We start from the raw sequence: 21,400 nt of genomic DNA on the forward strand, positions 1-21,400 counted from the left end.
CCTAAATGAGGCAACACTGAGAATTAGAAAGAATGCAGAGAAAATAAAAACACTTTCATAGCAGGAACAACTCCAAGTGTAATAAAATCCATTAGATCAAGACACAAAGAATTGGAAAAGATAGCTGTCATCTGTTTGGATAGAAAATCAAACACATAACAAGTTTGCTTACAATAGAAACAAAAGCATTAGCAATATTTTATTACATAATAGTCGTAATAAAATACGTAAGTATTTTATTACGATTATTTATTGTGTTTGGTAATGTTTTGGTTACAAATGTGTGTTCAATCTTGGGTGATGGCACCTAATCATATTTTTCCCATAGGGCCTGTTATTTATATTGCACGAGCGTTTCTAGGCACACAACTATTGCACTATACAAGGACTGACTGTACTTGGATTACAGAAAAGTTTTTGATATTGTTGCACATGGAAGACTGCTGTAAAAATTGGAGCAGTATGGCATGAAGTGCAGTTGCTGCTACATATAAAGGGACAGTTGAGTGAGAGAAGGCAGAGAGTGGTAATCAATAGACACTGCTCTTCATGGACTAATGTTATTAGTGGAATCCCCAGGGGTTCGGTGTTGGGCCTATTCTTGTTTTCTACATTTATTAATGTGAGTAGAATAAAATAGAGCTACAATGTTCAATAGGGTTCGGTGTTGGGCCTATTCTTGTTTTCTACATTTATTAATGTGAGTAGAATAAAATAGAGCTACAATGTTCAATATGTTCTAAGTTGTATTTCAATATTTTTAAAAGAATAAGAGAAATTTACGTAGAACACTTCCATATGACACTCTCCAGAAATTAAAATGAATATAAAATTAACGCAAAATGATTACAGTAATAAACACAATTAAAAAAAAACAATTAAAAATTAAAAAAAAAAAATCCTAACAAATTTTGAAAAACAACTTTCCTTCCTGAAGCTGATGTGGCTTTTTGATCATATGTCTTCATCACAGGAATAGAAATAACGTGGAGTACATGTGAGCTGGAATCTTAAGTAGAGAAATTATTTGTCTTCACGCTTGCATGATTATTTGTTTTCCTGCACGCATGTAAAAGACCACAAATCTGAGATTAGATATGGATGGCGAACGTTAATAGAATTGTCATGAAATTGAATTTCAATGGTTTCTGCAATTAACAGTCTAGCATAATTATGTTGGACACTTTAAGTATTTTGGTCTCGTTGAATAATTTTTATTTTTTATTTTATTGGTTAACAATCCTGCTACAAGGAGCCAACAAGAGTCAAAATTTAGTGACAAAGTCTGAAGTTAGTAGGTTAGGTTTAATGGATGGATAAAATACAAAAAAGTGGGAACTTTCCTTTTCTTACAAGTTAATTCTCTGCTATATAAATATACAAACTTAAACCTGAAATGTTCAAAAATCTATTTAAAACTGATTTTTGAACATTTGGATATTTGCCATTTGATCTAAAGACTGTGTTACAGGAATATTACTTTGATACTTGGGGGGGGGGGGGGTCATCTATACTGATGCTTGAAAACTTATGCAAAATATCTGGTATAACCTGTACTAAGTAAATATCTTAGTAGAGGTTATACCAGACTTTCTTACACTCTAAATTAAACATACATAATTGTACAATAACAAGAAACAATGAGAATAAAAATTTATTACTGAAAATCAGTAATGTCATAAATAGATAATCATAACAGATTTAAAGAGAACATTGGAGAATGAATAAATAAATATCAACTTACATACCTTATCGATAGCTTGATAAGAAAAAGTAATGAAGTTTACAAAATTTAGCAAATCGTGAGATGATAAACGTTGTAAAAAATCTCCACATGCTTCATATCGATGAAACCATTCTGACTATTAAATAAAATAATTTAAATTATTTATGCAAGTAAACAAAAAATAAGTTCCAGTTTTTTGAAAAAAAAAAAAAAAAAAAGTAATCAGAAAATTTGACATATGCACTGTATTTGTGAAAGTCATACATAATAGATTTACTATGGTGGTTATTTTGCCTTCACATTAATAATTTAATAAATAATATATATAAAATAAACTAAACAATGGCCACAACCCTACACACTATACTATAAATTCAAGTTAAAATTAAACACACATTACTACAGATGTTTAGTTGTGGAATAAGAGTGTTTCCTGAACTTTCCAGACATGAATATGAATTCCAATACAGTTACGTTTAGTTTACGAAACTGAAACCAAGATAGTCATAAAACTTTCTGGGTTTACTATCCAGCAAAAAATATACAAATTTAGAATATTAACTATATTTTAATTATTTTATCACTTTTTTTTTTATTAAAAAAAGTTTATTAAAGATATATTGCTAAATATATCTTTAATAAACTGATATTCTAATCAATTTTGAAATTCAACTAGACTGATGATTGATAAATATAAGGTAAGTCAAATATATTTTGCCCATGAAAATAGCATTTTAATTCAAGGAAACGTTTTAATACTACACTTATGATAAAAAAAAAAAAAAAACATTAATCCTGCCATGATGGTTGGTTGGGTTTTATTGGTGCATTAGCAACTAAGGCTATAATGCACTAAAACCTGGTCATAAAAAAGTAAAACTTTCAGTGGCCTAATGAATTAGGTCATTAAGTCAAGGTATATTGTTGTTGTTGTTATTTGTTTTTAGGGGCATTAGCAACTAAGGCCATATTACTCCGAAGTCAAGGTATAAAAAAAAAAATATAAACTGTAAAAGACAAATATCAATAAACAAGTAACAATGACAAGTTAGATTTTTTAAATATGAGTAAAAAGGTTTACTGATTTCAAAAAGCTAAAAATAGCAGAAACATGGTCATTGTCGGATAAAATCTGACTGAGTGTATACGGCTCAGTCAGATGGTTAAAAGTGGTAAAATGTATATTGCTAAAAACTGGACAGTCAATTAAAATGTGTCTGATTGATAAAATTGTGCCACAGGACTCACACATAGGAGGATCATCAAACCTCAGCAAATAGGAATGAGTCAAATGACTATGTTCTATATGGATTCGGGCAAGAACAACTTCCTCCTTATGATTCCTGCGCAGACTAGACTGCCACGGTTCAATTACAGGCTTTATATGATATAATTTATTCGTAGTCTGTCTATTCCACAAATCCTGCCATTGGGATTATATCTTTTAGTGTATTATTTGTCTGTAGTCTGTATAGGGGACTTACAGGCAGCGATTATTATTGAGAATTGCTGATTTTGCTGCAGTGTCAGACAAATCATTTACCCAAATCCCAATGCGGCTGGGAATCCAGCAGAAGCGGATATCATATTCACGTTCATGGAGAAAGTGAATCTTCTGCTGAATGCAAGACAGAACTGGATGGGAATTATATCTCACAGTTATTAAAACCTGTAACACGCTGAGAGAGTCGGAATATAAAATGAACCGTTGGTATTGGCATTTACTAATGTGATCCAAGGCTAACTCTATAGCGTGCAGCTTTGCAGTAAATATGCTGTATTCAGAGAGAATCTGCTCCGATGTAGTGGTGTCTGCAAAGGCAGAAGCAGATCCCATATGTGATTCCGACTTCAAGCCGTCTGTGTAAACTGGTTTACACAGACGGCTTCAGTTCGGTATGCTGAATAAAGCTGCAGTAGACAGATGATCGAGTATCCAATTTTCCCCAATTTCTAAGGGACAAGTCACATGCTGGAACAAGAGCATACCAGGGTGGAAGGGGTTGCTTTGGTGTTTGGGAAACCTTGTCTACCTTGATCTTAAGTTCTTTGAGTAGCTCTTGGAGACAAATACCAAAAGGATGATTGGCAGTCTTACAGGTGTTGTACAAATTTCCCCATTGTGGCTCAAAAATGAATGGCCACGTAGGATGGTCTGGCAGGGATTTCAGTTTTAAAGCATACTTTAGAGACAACTGCTTGCGTCAGACTGATAACGGTGGTTTGTTTGCTTCAACATATAAGCTCTGGACAGGAGATGTTTGATATGCTCCAAGAGCGATGCGGAGAGCCTGATGATAGACAGGATCCAGCCATCGAAGTACACTGTCTCTGGCCAAATTGTATACCAGGGACCCGTAATCTAGTCTAGATCGTACAAGTGCACAGTAAAGCTGTAGAAGAGTGCATCAGTCCGCACGCACCCCAAGATGTAGAGGAGAGAGAGAGCGGAGAATATTCAAGCCTCTTGTGCATTTTGTATGGAGTTGATGGATGTGATCCAGAAATGTCAGCTTTTTATCAAATATGAGTCCCAAGATTTTTGTGTCCGCCGCTACTGGAATAGCATTTTGTTCAAGCCTTAATTCAGGTTCAGGATGAAGATCACGCTTACAACAAAAGTGTACGCAAATGGTCTTCTGCGGCGAGAAACTGAATCCATTAGACAGTGCTCACGAATTTAGGTAATCAATGGATTTTTGCAGTCATCTTTTGATAACCCTCATGTTATAGGACTGACAAAATATGCTGAAGTCATCAACATAGAGGGTACGATTTACAGTTGGAGAAAGTTGTTCTGTGATGGAATTTACTTCGATGGCGAAAAGCATGACACTTAATACTGATCCTTGTGGTACTCCCTCCTCTTGGCTGAAGGAACGAGAGAGTGAGGATCCCACGCAAACTTGGAAAGATCAATTGGATAAAAAGTTTTTAATAAAAATGGGGAGATGCCCTCTAAGACCAAGGCTATGCAAATCTTTTAAGATGCCAAATCTCCAAGTTGTGTCATACGCTTTCTCCATGTCAAAGAATACAGACACCAAATGTTGACGTTTTAGGTAAGCATCCCGGATGGATGTTTCCAGTCTAATAAGATGGTCCAGAGTGGACCAGTTCCTTCGGAAGTCGCACTGGATGCTGGAGAGGTCAGTTGATTCTAAATACCATACCATATAAAACAAAAATTAACCATTCTCTCCAGGATTTTGCACAGACAGCTAGTCAGAGCAATAGACCAATTAGTAGTGACTTTTCGATCCTTTCCTGGCTTAGCAAAGACAAGAACAATTGCCTTGCACCAGGAATCAGGAAACTGCCCTTCAATAAAGATTCTGTTACATAGAAGGAGCAGATAATCCATAGATTTTGGTGAAAGATGCTTAATCATTTCATAATGGATGTCATTTGGTCCAACAGCACTTGCTTCGTTAAGAATGAGGGGCTCTTTTCAGTTCCTGTATAGTGAATGACCCATTGTAGGGATAAATGCTCTTAGACTTAAAATTAAGTGCCCGTTTTTCGATTTTATGTTTCAGGAACAGGAACTCTGGGGAATACGAAGATGTTGCAGAGATGTTAGGGAATGTTTCCCCGAGAGAATTGGCTATTGCAGTTGGATCTCCAATAGTGCATCAATTATAATCTAGGATTGAAGAAGTGTGAGATGTATATTTTCCCTTTATTTTCCAGATTTTATCCCAGACCAACTTAGAACTAGTGAACTGAGTAATTGATGAAGTAAAACGGATCCACGATTCCTTTTGACTCTGTCGGCAGATGTAGCGTGCTTTGGCTCGGGCACGTTTAAAGGCTATAAGGTTGGTCGTGGGAGATATTCCATCAGCGGAATATCTCCCACGCTTTGTTTTGAACCTATTTTTGCTACTGTGCATTGTGAATTCCACCATGGTTTTGGAAATGGTGGAAACCAGGCAGATGTTTTTGGGATGGCATTCGCAGTTGTGTGGACGATATTTTCTGTGATGTACGTTACTACATCATTAACAGGCTCCTGACTGACGGTACTGATATCAAAATTTGCCTGATGTTGGAAGGCAGTCCAGTCAGCCTGATCAGTCTTCCACCATGGCAACCTGAAAGGAAGACACAGTCTCCCACTGTGTAACGAGGTTATCACAGGGAAGTGATCACTTCCGTATGGGTTCTCCTCCACTTCTCAAGTGAGTAAAGAGAATAGAGAAGTGGAGCAGATAGAGAGATCAATGGCAGAAAAGGTACGGGTAGGCATGTGGAAGAAGGTGTTTGTTCCAATATTTAGAAGGGAAAGGTCATTGTTATTTAGCATACGCTCTATGACTCGTCCCCTTCTATTGATGCTAGCACTACCCCACAGGTTGTTATGTCCATTAAAATCCCCGAGAAGGAAGAAAGGGAGAGGCAACTGCGTTATAAGATCATCAAGGTCTTCCTGGGAGATGCCAGTCCCAGGTGGCAAATAAACAGAGCAGACGGTTAATAAAAATCCCACTGAAAGGTGAATTGCAACAGCCTCTATACTGTTTGTAACTATCAAGCGCTGAACTGGGGTCTGGTTGCCCACAAGGATAGCCACTCCTCCATGAGCAGGACCATCCGCAATTCTATCCTTAGGAAAAATTGTGATGTTATGCATGGTGGGATCATCATTTGCCTTTAGATAAGTCTCCTACAAGCAAAAGCAAACTGGCTCATGCTTTTCCAGGAGGGCCTTGATGTCATCAGTATTTCGCCAGAATCCACGACAATTCAATTGTAGGAAATTAGCCATTATTTTGGCTTGGTGGGTCCATCAGGCGGCTTCCGAGGTACTGAGGGCTTACTTTTGTCAGTCTTGGATTTATCTTTTTTGGGGAAAAATGGATGCTGTCCCGTGTCCATTTCTTCCTCTGCAAAGAGTTCCAAGACTGATTCATCCGGTACCTTCTTGTCCTCTACATCCATTTTTTCTGTTAATACTGGTGGCTCTTTACCACTTGGTTTTGGTAGTGGTGGAGCACTATGAGGTACGGATATAGGAGTGGCAGCTGACTGTGTTTTTTTGGTGGGCTTTTGTGAACTCAATAAATAGCGTGCAATTGGAGTGAATGACTCTCTTGGTGGTACAGTCATCTCAGTTTGTGTACCGATAGTGCACTTCGCAGAAACCTTCTGGGCATATGAAGGCTTCCTGCTATTTATTGGTTGTATGCATTTTCTAGCCTCTGGGTAGGAGATATTCAGCTCTGTTTTTAGTTTTTGGATCTCTTTTTCATCCTTTCACTGCTGGCATGCTCTGGAATAGGCAGGGTGCGCTCCTTGGCAATTTACACCAATCGGTTTGGAAGCTGAACATTCCTTGCTCTCGTGATGTTTCACACCACATCGAGCACAGGCAGGGTTACCATGACAAGCCGTTTGTGAGTGGCCCTATTTTTGGCATTTAAAACACCTCAGTGGGCTTGGAATATAAATCCTCACTGGGCAGTTTAAGTACCCTGCCTTGATGGAACTTGGAGGCAATGGGTGTTAGACGTTAGGATGAGAACTCAGGTAGGGACGAGATTCCCATCCTTTCGCATTGATATTCTTTTGGCAGCCGTCACTCCTTGTTCTTTCAATTCGGAGCAGATCTCTTCTTCAGAGACAAGAAGAAGGTCCCACTCTGAAATGACCTCGTGAAGAGTTCAAAGTTTTGTGGGGGGGTTATGGTGATAGGTATTCCCCCTATTGATGTGGCTTTCAGGATTTTTTCCGCCTGTTTCATAGTTGTAGCTTCGACCAAAAGGTCGCCAGAACGCAGTCGTTTTACAGATTTAGGTGATCCTGCCAACCCTTCTAATCCTTTCTGGATAAAGAAGGTTATCAATCCAATTGACTGCTCTCCGGTCGAAGGGAGAATGAGGAAAAGCAGTGTTACAGATGGTGTTTTACCCTCAGTTCTGGCTCTTTTGACAGAGGTGTTGTCTGTGTTATCGTCTCGATTAGGTAGGGGCCTTGTTAGGGCCCCAGAGGAAATAGAATTTAAATTACTCATATGAGGAAGATAAAAATTTCCTATGCCCTAAGTACCTCACCAACCACGGAGCCCTACGAGGGGACGCCCACTCGTGAACTAGCACGTACTGCATACAAAAATGGGACGCCAAGTTCGCTTAGGAGCACCATACCCACGTTTCCAATAAGCCTTGATCCCATCCCAGGACCAAAGGGAGGGAGACTCATTGGAATGCAGTTGACCCTAGCAGTAAGAACCACCCGCTGATAGATCCCAGTCGGGCCGGTCCGGGAACCACCTGTCTTGTCGAAGCAGGGACCAAAGTGGTGTATTAAGGCTGAGCCCCCTCAACCACCAGGATCCCCCCTTTCCGAATTCCACGGGTCGCGCCGCACGGCTGCACACGCCGGATTCCAATGATGTAACCCTGGAACCAAGGTATGGGCATTAGATCCCAGTGATGCTAATCTGGAAAACCAGCAGCATTACTGGGAAGTCCCCTCACCATGTACAAGTGCCCACATCAAGGGGATCCTGCCATGAATAAGGAAAGATTTGGTGATAGTTACTAAAGTGTATAACTCTTCTGCCCTACACAGTTAGTTAACAGATTAAATGTCTGTCTTAAATATTTAAAAATTTCAATCACCTTATAAACCTTTGAAATAATTCATACCTCAACTTATGTTTGGTTCATGACTATCATGACTATCAGAATCTATGACTATAGTGCAATATGTCAAAAGGTATAAAATACACATGTAAAATGATATAACTAATTAACATATAATATATAAAACAGTTATAACATATAGAGCACTCCAAATAAAATTATATAAATTAATAAGCTTTAAGAAAAAACTTGAATATATCTGATACATTGCCATCAAGATCTGTCTGCGTGCTTAAGACAGATGGGCAAAACATACAGTATTCATTACTAAAAGATTTAAATTCAATTAAAATGATGCCACAAAATCTACACATCTACACAAAAGCCCTCAGGAGATAGGAATGTGACAGGGAGAGAAGAGCCCCGAGCTCCTCTCTCCCCATTGTAGGCAAGACCACCAACACTGTTTCCAACAGTAGTGAATTTATAGGACGGATTCAAGCCCTATCAATCTCAAGTGATCAAGTCATGGCCTCGTTCAATATAGTGTTCCTATTTACTTCCATCCCTGTTGAGCTTGCCATTACATGTGCCAAGGAACTTTTGGATAGTGACCAGACCCTTAGCAACAGTACCCAACTAACTTCAGATGATATTTACCCCGCTCTCAGATTGTGCTTAACTGGTGGGGCAATCATGTTCGATGACTCCATTTACCAACAGGTGCACAGCACAGCCATGGGTTCCCCAGTTAGCTCAGTCATGGCAAACATCGTAGTGGAAGAATTGGAGGGTCGTGCATTTACGAGTATACCAGATCCCATTACTTTTTTTGGTGTCGCTACATGGATGATGTGTTTGTAGTTATTCCCAGAAATTCGGGCAACAGACTCTTAGACCACCTTAACTCTCTATCACCTTTCATAAAATTCGCTATCGAACTAGAGTCGGGCAATACCCTACCATACTTGGACACCCTGGTGTGATGTGAAGGCACACGCCTGAAAACAACAGTCTATCACAAGCCAATGTGTGCTGGTCAATTTACCAACTACCAGTCAGCACACATGCACAGCCATCTTCTTGGCCCTGCACGGGCCTTGTTAATTCGCGTGTGGACCCACTAGTTCTGCAGAAGAGAGATGCACCAAAATTGCTAGAGTCAAGAGAGATCTTACGAGATGTGGTTATCCCACCAGTACCCTAGATAGGTGCAAACTACAGGCCCATGACTACGTAGCGACCAACAGGACCAGTCAATGTAATGATCCCGACGCGAGCACCTTTATCCCATACTACCGAAACCTTTTACATCAGGTTTCTAGGGTCCTGAAATCTCATGAGATAAAGTGCGTACAACTCACAGGCGGGAAATTGTGATCCCCCATCTCTAAAGTGAAAACACCAGTTCCCACATTACTACAGAGTGAACTAATCTACCACATTGCTTTCCGTGACTGCACTAGCTGCTACGTCGGGGAAACTGGCAGAAGACTCGGTAAACGTATTTCAGAACACGAAAGAGCCATTCGATTAGCAAACACAGAACTCTCGGCCATTGCTGAGCACTTCTGGTCAACACAACATCGACCCATGCCGTGATGTCATAGTTGTCGATCAGTCCCGCCATTACTGATGCGGCGCCTGGTTGGAGTCACTGCATATCACATGCTCTAATACTTCCATCAACAGAAACAGAGGATGTCATGTTCATCCTATTATTATTATTATTAGCCATATGGTGCAAGGAAGCTTGAGGCTTTTGCTACACCAGCCAAAAAAAAAATAAAAAAATTAATTCTGAGTTACCCCTGAGAGAGAGAGAGACAGAGAGGTCAAAAATAGAAGGGAATCACCAAGAAAGAGAAGAATGATGATATCCAGCTCAGGACCCTGGGTGTGACGAGCACATACTCACCAGGTGTGAGCTCCTGGGGGTTACTGAAGCAACCATTCTCATGACTGACAAATGACGGGAATGTTCCCATACCACAGACTTCAACTTCCAACAGTTAGTTGTTGCTTCATGCAGTTCACTGTGCATGACTGCCACTGCATGCTCTTAAGTTCTACATTCCTAAAAGTCCCAATAGTTAACTGATGAAGGGCAACATAAATCCCAAAAGCTTTTGGTATTTCTGGTTACTGTATGTATCTAACATATTCTGTTTTATTGTTTATTGTATGTATTTAACATTAAACCTAGTTTAACAACAAATCATTTTATTTTATGTTCCATTCTGTGCTACATAATAGAGAATATAGAATAACGAATCCAGAGCGTGTAGGCCTTTTTACCTATAAAAAATAACTTGTACAAATATAAAAAACTAATTTTTTTGAAAACAAGAGCCAATCTTCCATTTTAAGCACTATTTCTGTGTTTAGAAATAATGCTTAAAATTGTGCCAAATTCTATAAAGTAAACTCACTTTCATGCTTGTAACAAACTATGACCAAAAATTTGTTGTTCAGTGTAATTTATATGCATCGTATACACTTTACTTCTATGCCAGACATCTTATTAGTTCTATGATGACCATTTAGGTATTAAACAGTATTTCTTAGAATGAAAAGCATACTATTCAGAAAAGTAATAGTAGCTTCTACTATTACTTTTCTGAATGCAAACAAATTTGCTATTGGTAACATCAGTTGGTCCCATTGCATAGAATTCAAAAACTGTCTGAGACCACTGTAGTCTCCCACGGTCCGAGATTACTTAAAGAAGGGTAATATATATTTCTATACAGCTAAGCACAGGAAAAATATGGTGAAGATACCTGTGCAGTCCTCTGAAATGTGAAGGTGTGAAGTAGAGGATGGTCAAAAAATCATTTTAAATAATGAATTAAAATTTTATAAACGGATACTTATTTAATATCTGAAAGGTATAAAAATATTGCAAAATCTGTTTAAAATAAAGAATCCATAAACTCAAAATTGATTATTTAATATAGCCATTTGCTTTCAATTATGGATGGTCAATAATACTGACAGAGTTATTAAAGCATTCTTAAGGTTAATATTCAACACTTCTCGAAATTGCATGTTTAAATTTTAATAAATTGAAAGTATAGATTTTTGAAAACATTAATTGGGAACGAGAGTAGCCTTGTTCAGGCGAAGGTTTTATGGCTCCAGCAAATAGAGAAGTTTTTTTTTTAATTTTTGCTGATTTATTGACTTAAATTGGCATATTAATTTATTTTCTAGAAGTAGCTTCATATTCCTAGTTACGATATTTAGTTTAATTTTTAATTTCGATAGAGATTTTGTAGGTTATTACTTAGTATCAGAAAGGTATCCAATCTACGTGTTTTACAAGTTTTTGCAGCTCCAGCGAACACAGAGTTTTTAGCTGTTTTATTGACTTAATTGTTATATTAAATTATTTTCTATAAGTAGCTTATAGACCTAGACAAGAAATACTTAGTGTTCATAGATTTACCATTCGTAACTTGCTGCCACTGTTATACAATACAACGTTATAACCCATATTAGATAGCAATAGCTTAGTACAGTATACAGTATTATCGATTAATCAGTAAAAATTATTAATCTTGTTAAACTTCATTATCAATTAAATTTGACTTTTTTTTCTTTTTTTTTTTTTTCTAAATACATATAACGATTTAGATTTTACAAACGTAGCATTATTAACAGAATTTATATAACGAAACTCAGAGATAAAACTCAATACAGGAAAAAAAAAAAAAAAAAACCATGTATATAGTGTTATAACTCCATTGGGATATAAGTTTAGGGTTATAAATTTGTATTGAAATTGAACTTTATTGAAACTGAATCGAAATCATAACTCAGAACAGAGCAGCAAAGCAAAAGGCTAAAGCTAATGGGAGTGCTGTGGCTCAGGGGAGAACTGAGGGGGGGGGGAGCTGCATTCTGAATCACAGCCTTTTAAAATGCACTGCTTGTTTGATGTTTGTGGAGAAATCAAACATATTGCCAAGGGGAATGTCTTTGTGTGTGCGTGATGTGAGGAGTGTGAGGAAATCAGGTAATAATTCAGTGTTTGTATGGGCCTATATGAGAGCTTGAAGGACAGGGTGGATGCCCTCATAGGAGCAAGCTCTCAGCTGCCCACATCAACACCAGAGCTTGCACTTGAACATCATGCAACACAGTGGCAACAGGAACTAGAGTTGTCGGTGACTATTGTAAGGTAAACAGAGAACATATTGTGTAAAAAGGATAGGTGGAAAAGGACCAGGGTATGTTTGCTAGGGGCAAAGGTTGATGACACTGTAGAGCACACATCATCTTTTAAGGGCACAAAAGGTGGTACTGTTGTACACATTGGAACTAATGATATTAAGAGTAGGAGACTGGCAGAATTACTTAATAAGTCTAGGTCACTGTTGAAACAAAGCCGTGAATTAGGGTTGAATTTGAAAGTGTCTGCAATTCTGCCCAGACAAGATAGGAGGGAGTATATGATGAGAGCCTTGTAGATCAATTCGGCCATGGAGAGATTTTGCAAGGCTCAAGGGATAGAATTTTTTCTCAGCCTGGTCTGTGCTTGTTAACACAAGAGACTGCTTCTACATCCCTGTAGAAATAAATAAATAGAAAGCATGCAAGAATATTTGCTGATGCTATCGAGGCAGTGTTATATGGGTTGGAAAACTGCTAGCTTGGGGGGATACAAGGACTAATCGATTAACAGTAGCCACTGGCAGAGGTGAAAGTAATTCTTGCACTGCTTCTATTGGAATGAGCAGCAGCCTGGAAAACAAGATGCAGAGTATATCAGAGACTGCTGGGGGTCATTGTAGTAAAAGTAAACAAATGGGTTGTGTTAGGGAAACTAAGAATAGGAACAGGTGCATGTATGCTTCCGTGTACAGCAATGCTAGGAGTTTGGTAAATAAACTTGATGAATGTGAAGTGTAGGTCAAAACATCAAAGCCATATATTGTTGGGATATCAGAGACAGTGTCACAGAGATATAAGGATTGCACAACTGGAATTTGGGGAGTACAATGTGTACAGGATGGATCGACAGGATAGGAAGGGAGGAGGGGTTATGTTGTTAGTTAAGAAACACATAAAATATAAAGAAGTGCATCCAATTGATGTTGGTGGACAATGCAATGTTGAGTCTGTTTGGTGTGACATAAGCACTGGGAAAGGAAAAATGAGAGTAGGTATGTGTTATATGGCTAATGAATCTGATGAGTATAATGAGCAATTGTGCAGAGAAATAGACTGAGCCAGTAAATCAGTGTCTTATAATGGAGGATTTTAATTTCCCGGATATCGACTGGAATTTGTGGGGTCGTCATTCACACACCAGCAAAGCTTTTGTGGATTTATTGGATGATTGTTTCCAACATCAGCATGTTCAGGAGGCAACTAGAGGGAGTAATACTCTTGATCTGATTATCAGTAGTGATTCTTCATGCATTAAGAATCTATAGATAAAGGAACCACTAGGTGGAAGTGATCACAGTGGGTTAAAGTGGGATTTACTCAAAGAGGTAACTACCATCAAGGGTAAAGGGAAGTGATTTTGCTTTTGTAAAAGGCGACTATGGAGATCTGAGACAGTATTTAAATTCTATATGGTGGGACCAACTGATGATGTTACCAACAGCAAAATCAAAATGGAAAGCATTCAAAGAACTTATCTTGGAAGCTACTAGGCTTTACATACCAACTAAGAAATATTGTTCAAGGTTTAGGCCTAAATGGATGTCAGATGAACTAATTAGACATGTGGCAGAGAAAAAAAATGCATGGAATACATATAAATTAACAGGTGACACAGAAGCCTATGATACATATACAAACTGGTCTGTAACCAAGTCATAAATGAGGTTAGGCAGGCAAAGGCAGATTATGTGAAATCTTTGGCAAATGATGCACAGAAAAACAGCAAAGAGTTATTTACCTATGTAAACTCTAGAAGGAAAGGGATGAATCAGATTGGTCCAAGTTGATGGTTCAACTGTTGATGATTCTGCTCAGGTGGCTAACAAACTAAATGAGTATTTTGCATCTACATTCACACATGGAGTTATTCAGGGAGGGGAATGCCAGAGGTGAACTAAACTCTGGCAGTGAGATAGACGATTTTGTAATAATTGAGAGAAAAGTGGAGGAGAATTTGTTGAGTCCAAGGAAGTAGGCAAACCCTTAGCCATAATTATGAGAGCTTCCTTGGACTCAGGGGAAGTACCAATGGATGGGAGATGTGCAAATGTGACCCCAATTCACAAAGCGGGATCAAAGGGCGACACAAGGAATTATAGACCTGTTAGTTTCATTTCTGTTCCAGAGAAATTAATGGAAGCACTGGTAAAAGAAGCACTGCAGGATCATCTAGATTAGCCGACCGGGCTAGCCGGGTGGGTAAAGTGCCTGCCTAGCAACCCAAAGGTCGCGGGTTCGAATCCTGCTTTAGGCTTGGATCAAAGTACTGCAAAAAACTTGGGAGGTGCATTATGGCCACAGAAGACGATGCGCCAACAACTACAAAAAAAAAAAAAATCTAGACAAGACTTTAGTTATACCTCGGACACAGCATGGTTTTGTTAAGGGAAAGTCTTGTCTGACCAATTTGACTGGATACTATGATGTTGTCACAAAGCAACTGGATGCAGGGAATAACTTTGGTATCATATATTTGGATCTTAGAAAGGCTTTTGATACTGTTGCACATCAAGACTGCTGCACAAATTGGAGCAGTGCGGCACAGGAGGCAAATTGCTGCTCTGGGTAAAGGGATGGTTGAGTGGCAGAAGACAGAGAGTGGTAATCAATGGACACTGCTCTTCGTGGACTAATGTTATTAGTGGAGTCCCTCAGGATTCAGTGTTGGGTCCATTGTTGTGTTCTGTATTTATAAATGATATTGATGACGGTATATCAGGCTAATGTCCAAGTTTGCAGAGGATAAGAAGGTTGGCAGGGTTGTTAAGGACACTAATAACAATATGCTGCTGCAACAGGATCTAGAAAAGTTGAGCAGATGGGCTGAGAGGTGGCAAATGAAGTTTAACATTGACAAATGTAAAGTACTACATGTGGGAAGCAGTAACCCCAGAGTAACGTATCAACTCTGTGGTACTACATTGACAGTGGTAGAGAATGAAAAGGACCTGGGGGTAATTGTGTAGGCAGATATGAAGTTTTCTGAGCTGTGCAGACATTCTGCAAGAGTAGCAGACTGTCTACGTACCTGCGAGGTGATCTGATTGAGGTGTATAAAGCCTTGAATGGTTTGAGCATCTCTGTTCTGATGGGATTCTTCCTGTTGTTATTTGTTTTTTATTTTGGTTTTTAGGAGCATTAGCAACTAAGACCATATTGCTCCGGGGGGGGGGGATATGCAGTAGTCATTCCCTGACTTTTCTGCATCCTGCATATTTGGTGGTCACGGGCTGAACCCTGTCTAATCAAGAAGGGTGTGCTATGTACTGCTCCTCCTGCCCACCTGGCTAAGGAGGCACCGGGATTCTTTCTCTTGCTCAGAATAATCACCTCAGAGGGCATAAATTCAAATTGAGGAAAGACAGTTGCAGTATAGATGTGTGGAAGTTTGCCTTTAGCCAGCGGGTAGTTGATTGGTGGAACACACTTCCATCTTTTGTTGTAGACGTTGATAGCCTAAATAAATATAAGGCTGAGTTGGACAGGTATTTGGAACGAATGGAGGGGTGAAATTGGAGCGTTTTTTTTTTTTTTTTGACTGATGCTGCATAAACTTGCTTTCTTGCATCGTATGCCTCTACTAGTGTTAATACTAATAACAGCAAAATCAAAATTTGCAGGAATTTAAACTGGGGATTTGCAGAGTCTTTTATTAAAACTATGATATTACTTTTAAATGCATTCTTTTACAGTAAAATTCAATGGAAATATGGTGGTGGTGTGCATTGCCAGAATATTTTTGTCAGTGATGGTACATTCATCAAATTCAGGAAAAATGATGCCTGGCAGCATTCCAGTATAATAAGAGTTAATGTAATAGTTTCAAGTACTGTATGGACCAATCAAAAGTTGTAACATGAAATAAGTTTTTCATTATGGAAAGGAATTTCAATGTAAGCACAGGAATTACTTGTTAAGGACTTAGCATTAGTAGTGACATATGAATATGATGCAAGAAAGCAAGCTTACACATCATCAGCCAAAAAAAAAAAAAAAACCTTCCCATTTCATCTATCCATTCCCACCAAAAGTTTCCAAAACTTCCAAAATTATAGATCGTAGTTTCTTACAAGCAATCAACCACTCACTGGCAAAAAGCAAATTTCTGCAACCATCTTGCCTCAATTTGAATTTATATCCCATCAAGTGCGCAATTTGGGAAAGAGGAAGAATTTCACCAGAATTGGGATTTCTCAAACAATTCAAAGCCTTAAACACCTCAATCAGATCACCTTGCAATTGCCTATTCTCCAGATGATGCAATTTAAAGAACTAAAGCGTTTCTTGCTAAGACCGCCCATTTGTCTCCCCTTACCAATCCTGTGGCCCATCTCTGTTCTTATTACAGCAGCTCTACATCCTTCCTAAAATGAGGCTTGTATGCAGTATTCAAGGTTTTTTTTTTTTTTTTTTTTTTTTTTTTTTGATTTGGTAGTTGTTGGCGCATCGGCTTCTGTGGCCATATTGCACCTCCCAAGGTTTTTGCAGTACTTTGATCCAAGCCCGAAGCGGGAATCGAACCCGCGACCTTTGGGTTGCCGGGTAGGTACTTTACCCACTCGGCTAGCCCGGTCGGCCAGTATTCAAGGTGTGGCCTACAAAACCCCATGAGATGTCCTGGCAGTCTGTCTGCACTCTCAGAAAACTTCATATCTGACTGCACAATCACCCCCCAGATCGTTTTCATTCTCCACTACCCTGAGTGTTGTGCTGCACAGTTGGTACATCATTCTGGGGTCACTGCTACCCATATGCAGTACTTTGCATTTGTCAATGTTATACTTCAGTTGCTATCTCTCAGCCCATCTGCCATACTTTTCTAGATCTGTTGCAGGTGGATACTGTCATTATTGTTATTAACGACCCTGCCAATCTTCGTCATCTTCTGTAAACTTGGAAATTAAGCTTGATATACCATCATATATATCATTGATGAATATATAGCCCAAAAATGGGCCCAATACTAAACCCTGGGGGACTCCATTTCCACAAAGAGCTGTGTCCGTTTTTTACCACTATCTGTCTTCTCCCACTGAATCATCCCATAGCAGCAACTTGCCCTTGATGCCATCCTGCTCCAATTTCTACAGCAGTTTCCCAATGTGCAACAGTATCAAAAGCTTTCCTGAAATCCAAGTATACGTTATCAAAATTATTTTTTGTAACCAGTAAGTCAAATTGGTAAGACATGATTTCCTCTTAACAAATCCATGCTGAATCTGAACTATAACTTCACTCTTGTCTAGACAATCCTGCATTACTTCTTTAACCAGTGACTCCATTATCTTCCCTGGAACAGAAGTTAAACTAACAGGTCTGCAATTACTTGTGTCATCCTTGGATCCCTCTTCATTCTGTGGGGACCTCTCATGACTCCAAGGATGCTCTCATAATTATGGCTAGGGGTTTGCTTACTTCCTTTGCTGCCTCTCTTAATATAATTAGATGGATCCTATCCACCCTAGGTCTAATTCTTAAGTTTAACTTCAACAATTTCCTTTCCACTTAAGTCACAGTTATTATAAAATCATTCAGCTCCCTCTTAGTCTGATCTGTCCATGATCCTGAGCTGGATATTATTATTCTTCTGTTTCTTGTTAATTTCCTTTTACTTTCTCTCTCTCTCTCTCTCTCTCTCTCTCTCTCTCTCTCTCTCTCTCTCTCTCTGGATAATTCAGAATTTTTTTTTTTTTTTTTTTGCTGGTGCAGCATAAGCCTCAGACTTCCTTGCACCATATGGTCAATAATAATAATAAAACCTCTGGCCCTCTTCCATAGAGAATTCCTCATGTGTTTGGTTTGGTTTGGTTTGGTTTTTAATGGTGCATTGGCAGCTAAGGCCATAATGCGCCAAGTCAAATTTAAGATGCTACTAAACATTTTGGTAGCCAAGGCTACCACGTCAAACAATTAATTATTATGTTAAAAAAGACCAAGTAAAAGCATAAAAAGTATAAAAACTTAGATCCTTGTATAAAAATTAATAATTTGTAGAAAGTTAAAAACGTCGGACATATTGTCTCTGTCACCTATTATTTGACTGAGTGTAAATGGCTCAGTCAAATTATTAAAAGCAGTAAAACACAAGCGGCGTGCTTCTATAAAAACAGGACATTCGATAAAAAGATGACAGACAGTTAAAATAACATTACACATCTCACACATAGGTGGGTCATCCGCCCTCAGCAAATAGGAATGTGTTAGATGACTATGACCTATGCGGAGCCGAGCAAGAACAACTTCCTCTCTTCGGACCCTGCATAGACTGGACTGCCATTGCGTAATTACAGGCTTAATGCGATGTAATTTATTTGTGGCCTGTCCGTGCCAAGAATCTTGCCATTGGGAGAGTAATTTAGAATGTACTATTTGCCTGTAGTCTGTATAGGGGACTACAGGCAATGATTATCCAGGGAAATGGCTGATTTGGCAGCGGCATCAGCTGATTCATTTCCCCAGATCCCAATGTGGCTTGGGATCCAGCAAAAGTGAATATCAAATTCTAATTCCATAAGAGAAAAAAGAATCTTCCGGATCCTGGACAGGATCGGATGAGGGTTATACCTCACCGATACTAGTGCCTGTAATACGCTCAATGAATCACAGTAAATCATATACCTCTGGTAGTCGCGATTTTTAATGTGATCTAGGGCTGATTGTATTGCATGCAACTCTGCAGTATAAATGCTAGTTTCTTGTGGGATCTTATAGGATAATGTTTTGTGAGGGAACACAACACCAGATCCCACATGACATTCTAACTTTGAGCCATCTGTATAGATTGGCAGAAAGTCAGAATACTGCTGTCTATGTGATGCAAAGAGTTGCTGGTAGACAGATGGCGGTGTAGTAGCCTTCTCCCAGATCTTAAGGGAGAAGTCGCAAGTTGGAAAATAAGCATGCCAGGGTGGAAAGGGTGGAAAGAATTGCCTTGATGACTGGGCAACATTGTCTACCGTCAAGTTCAGCTCATTCAGCAGCCCTTGAATGCGAATACCAAAAGGTTTGTTGGCAGTCCGACGGGTGTTGTAGAGGTTTTCCCAGCGCGGCTCAAAAACGGATGGCCACGTGGGATGATCGGGCAGGGATTTTAATTTGAAGGCGTACTGTAAGGACGACTGCTTACGTCGAAGAGACAGAGATGGTTCATTTGCTTCAACATAAAGGCTTTGGACAGGAGATGTGCGAAATGCTCCAGTGGCTGTCCGGATGGCTCTATGGTGGATTGGGTCTAACCACCGAAGTGCATTATCTCTAGCAGAACCATAAACCTGAGACCCATAGTCGAGTTTGGAATGGACAAGTGCTCGGTAAAGACGAAGAAGGGTAGAACGATCTGCACCCCATGAAGTTGACGAAAGAGCACGAAGGATGTTAAGCCCTTTGACACATCTTGTCCTCAGCTGACGAATATGTTGTAAAAATGTCAGCTTTTTGTCGAAAATAAGTCCAAGGAATTTGAATTCTGCTACAACTGGGATGTTATTTTGCCCAAGCCTTAATTCTGGGTCAGGATGAAGATTACGTTTTCGACAGAAGTGTACACAAACAGTCTTCTGTGATGAAAATCTGAACCCATTAGCCAAAGACCAAGCTGTAAGATGGTCAATGGTTTTCTGCAGTTGCCTTTCAATGACCCTCATATTGCATGAATGACAAAATATAGCAAAGTCATCTACATAGCGGGCATTGTTTACAGTGGGTGGAAGTTGTTCTGCGATAGAGTTTATTTTGATTGCGAAAAGCGTGACACTTAGAACGGATCCTTGTGGGACTCCCTCTTCCTGAGAGAAAACTCGAGAAAGGGTGGATCCTAAACGGACTTGAAATTGGCGATTCGAAAGAAAGTTTTTAATAAAAACAGGAAGGTTACCTCTAAGACCAAAGTTATAGAGGTCTTTTAAAATCCCATATCGCCAGGCTGTTTCGTACGCTTTTTCAATATCAAAGAAAACTGCTACTAAATGCTCGGATTTAATAAAAGCATCACGAATGGACGTTTCCAATCGGATTAAATGATCCAGAGTGGATTGATTTCTTCGGAAGCCGCACTGTGTCCTGGAAAGCAGACCATTTGTTTCTAAATACCATACGAGGCGTGCATTAACCATTCTTTCCAGGACCTTGCACAAATAGCTTGTCAGAGCAATAGGACAATAGTTACTTGGATTGCTAGGGTCTTTTCCTGGCTTTGGGAAAGCAAGGACAATAGCCCTTTGCCAGGAATCCGGAAATTGTTTGCGAATAAAAATTCTGTTAAACAGAATTAAAAGGTGATCCTTAGATTGTGGTGAGAGGTGTTTTAGCATTTCGTAGTGGATGTCATCAGGCCCCACGGCACTTGCATGCGTGAGAGAGAGTGCTGTATTTAACTCTTCCTGTAAAAAGGGCTTGTTATACACTTCAAGCCCTATTGAAGAGAAGTTCGGTGGGTTTTTCTCACTTTTCTTTTTCAGGGCCAAAAACTCTGCGGGAAAAGATGTTATTGCAGAGATTTTTGCAAATGTTTCCCCTAAAGTATTTGCAACTGCAGTTCAATCTGCAATTGGACATCCGTTGTGCTTGAGGATCATTGAAGGGCATGGTGAATATTTTCCCTTCATTTTCCGGATCTTATCCAGACTACTTTTGAGCTAGCAGCCTGAGTTATGGAAGATGTAAAACGAATCCAAGATTTCCTTTGGCTCTGTACATCGTACATAAGCAAAAGCACGTTATGTACGATGTACTCTGTACATCGTACATAACGTACGATGTACGATGTACTCTGTACATCGTACATAACGTGCTTTTGCACGTGCACGTTTGAATGATATTAAATTTTCAGTGGTGGGATATCGGCGGAATATCCCCCACGCTTTGTTCTGTGCTTTTTTTGCTGTAGTGCATTCTGAATTCCACCAAG

At 39.2% G+C, this 21,400-nt stretch overlaps 1 protein-coding gene across 1 annotated transcript in view; it reads right to left on the minus strand.

Moving 5' to 3' along the window:
* Nucleotides 1-21,400, minus strand: part of LOC150089359 (NBAS subunit of NRZ tethering complex-like) — a 1,057,261-nt gene that overhangs the window by 190,550 nt on the left and 845,311 nt on the right. Inside the window, exon 48 of the mRNA XM_090389247.1 lies at nucleotides 1,749-1,862. Within this exon, the coding sequence (XP_090245373.1) occupies nucleotides 1,749-1,862 (114 nt within the window). The remainder of the gene's footprint in view (nucleotides 1-1,748; nucleotides 1,863-21,400) is intronic.

This window comes from Mastigoproctus giganteus, chromosome 2 (assembly GCF_048544385.1).
Source record: "Mastigoproctus giganteus isolate SK-2022 chromosome 2, ASM4854438v1, whole genome shotgun sequence".
In the NCBI taxonomy this organism is placed as follows: Eukaryota; Metazoa; Arthropoda; class Arachnida; order Uropygi; family Thelyphonidae; genus Mastigoproctus; species Mastigoproctus giganteus.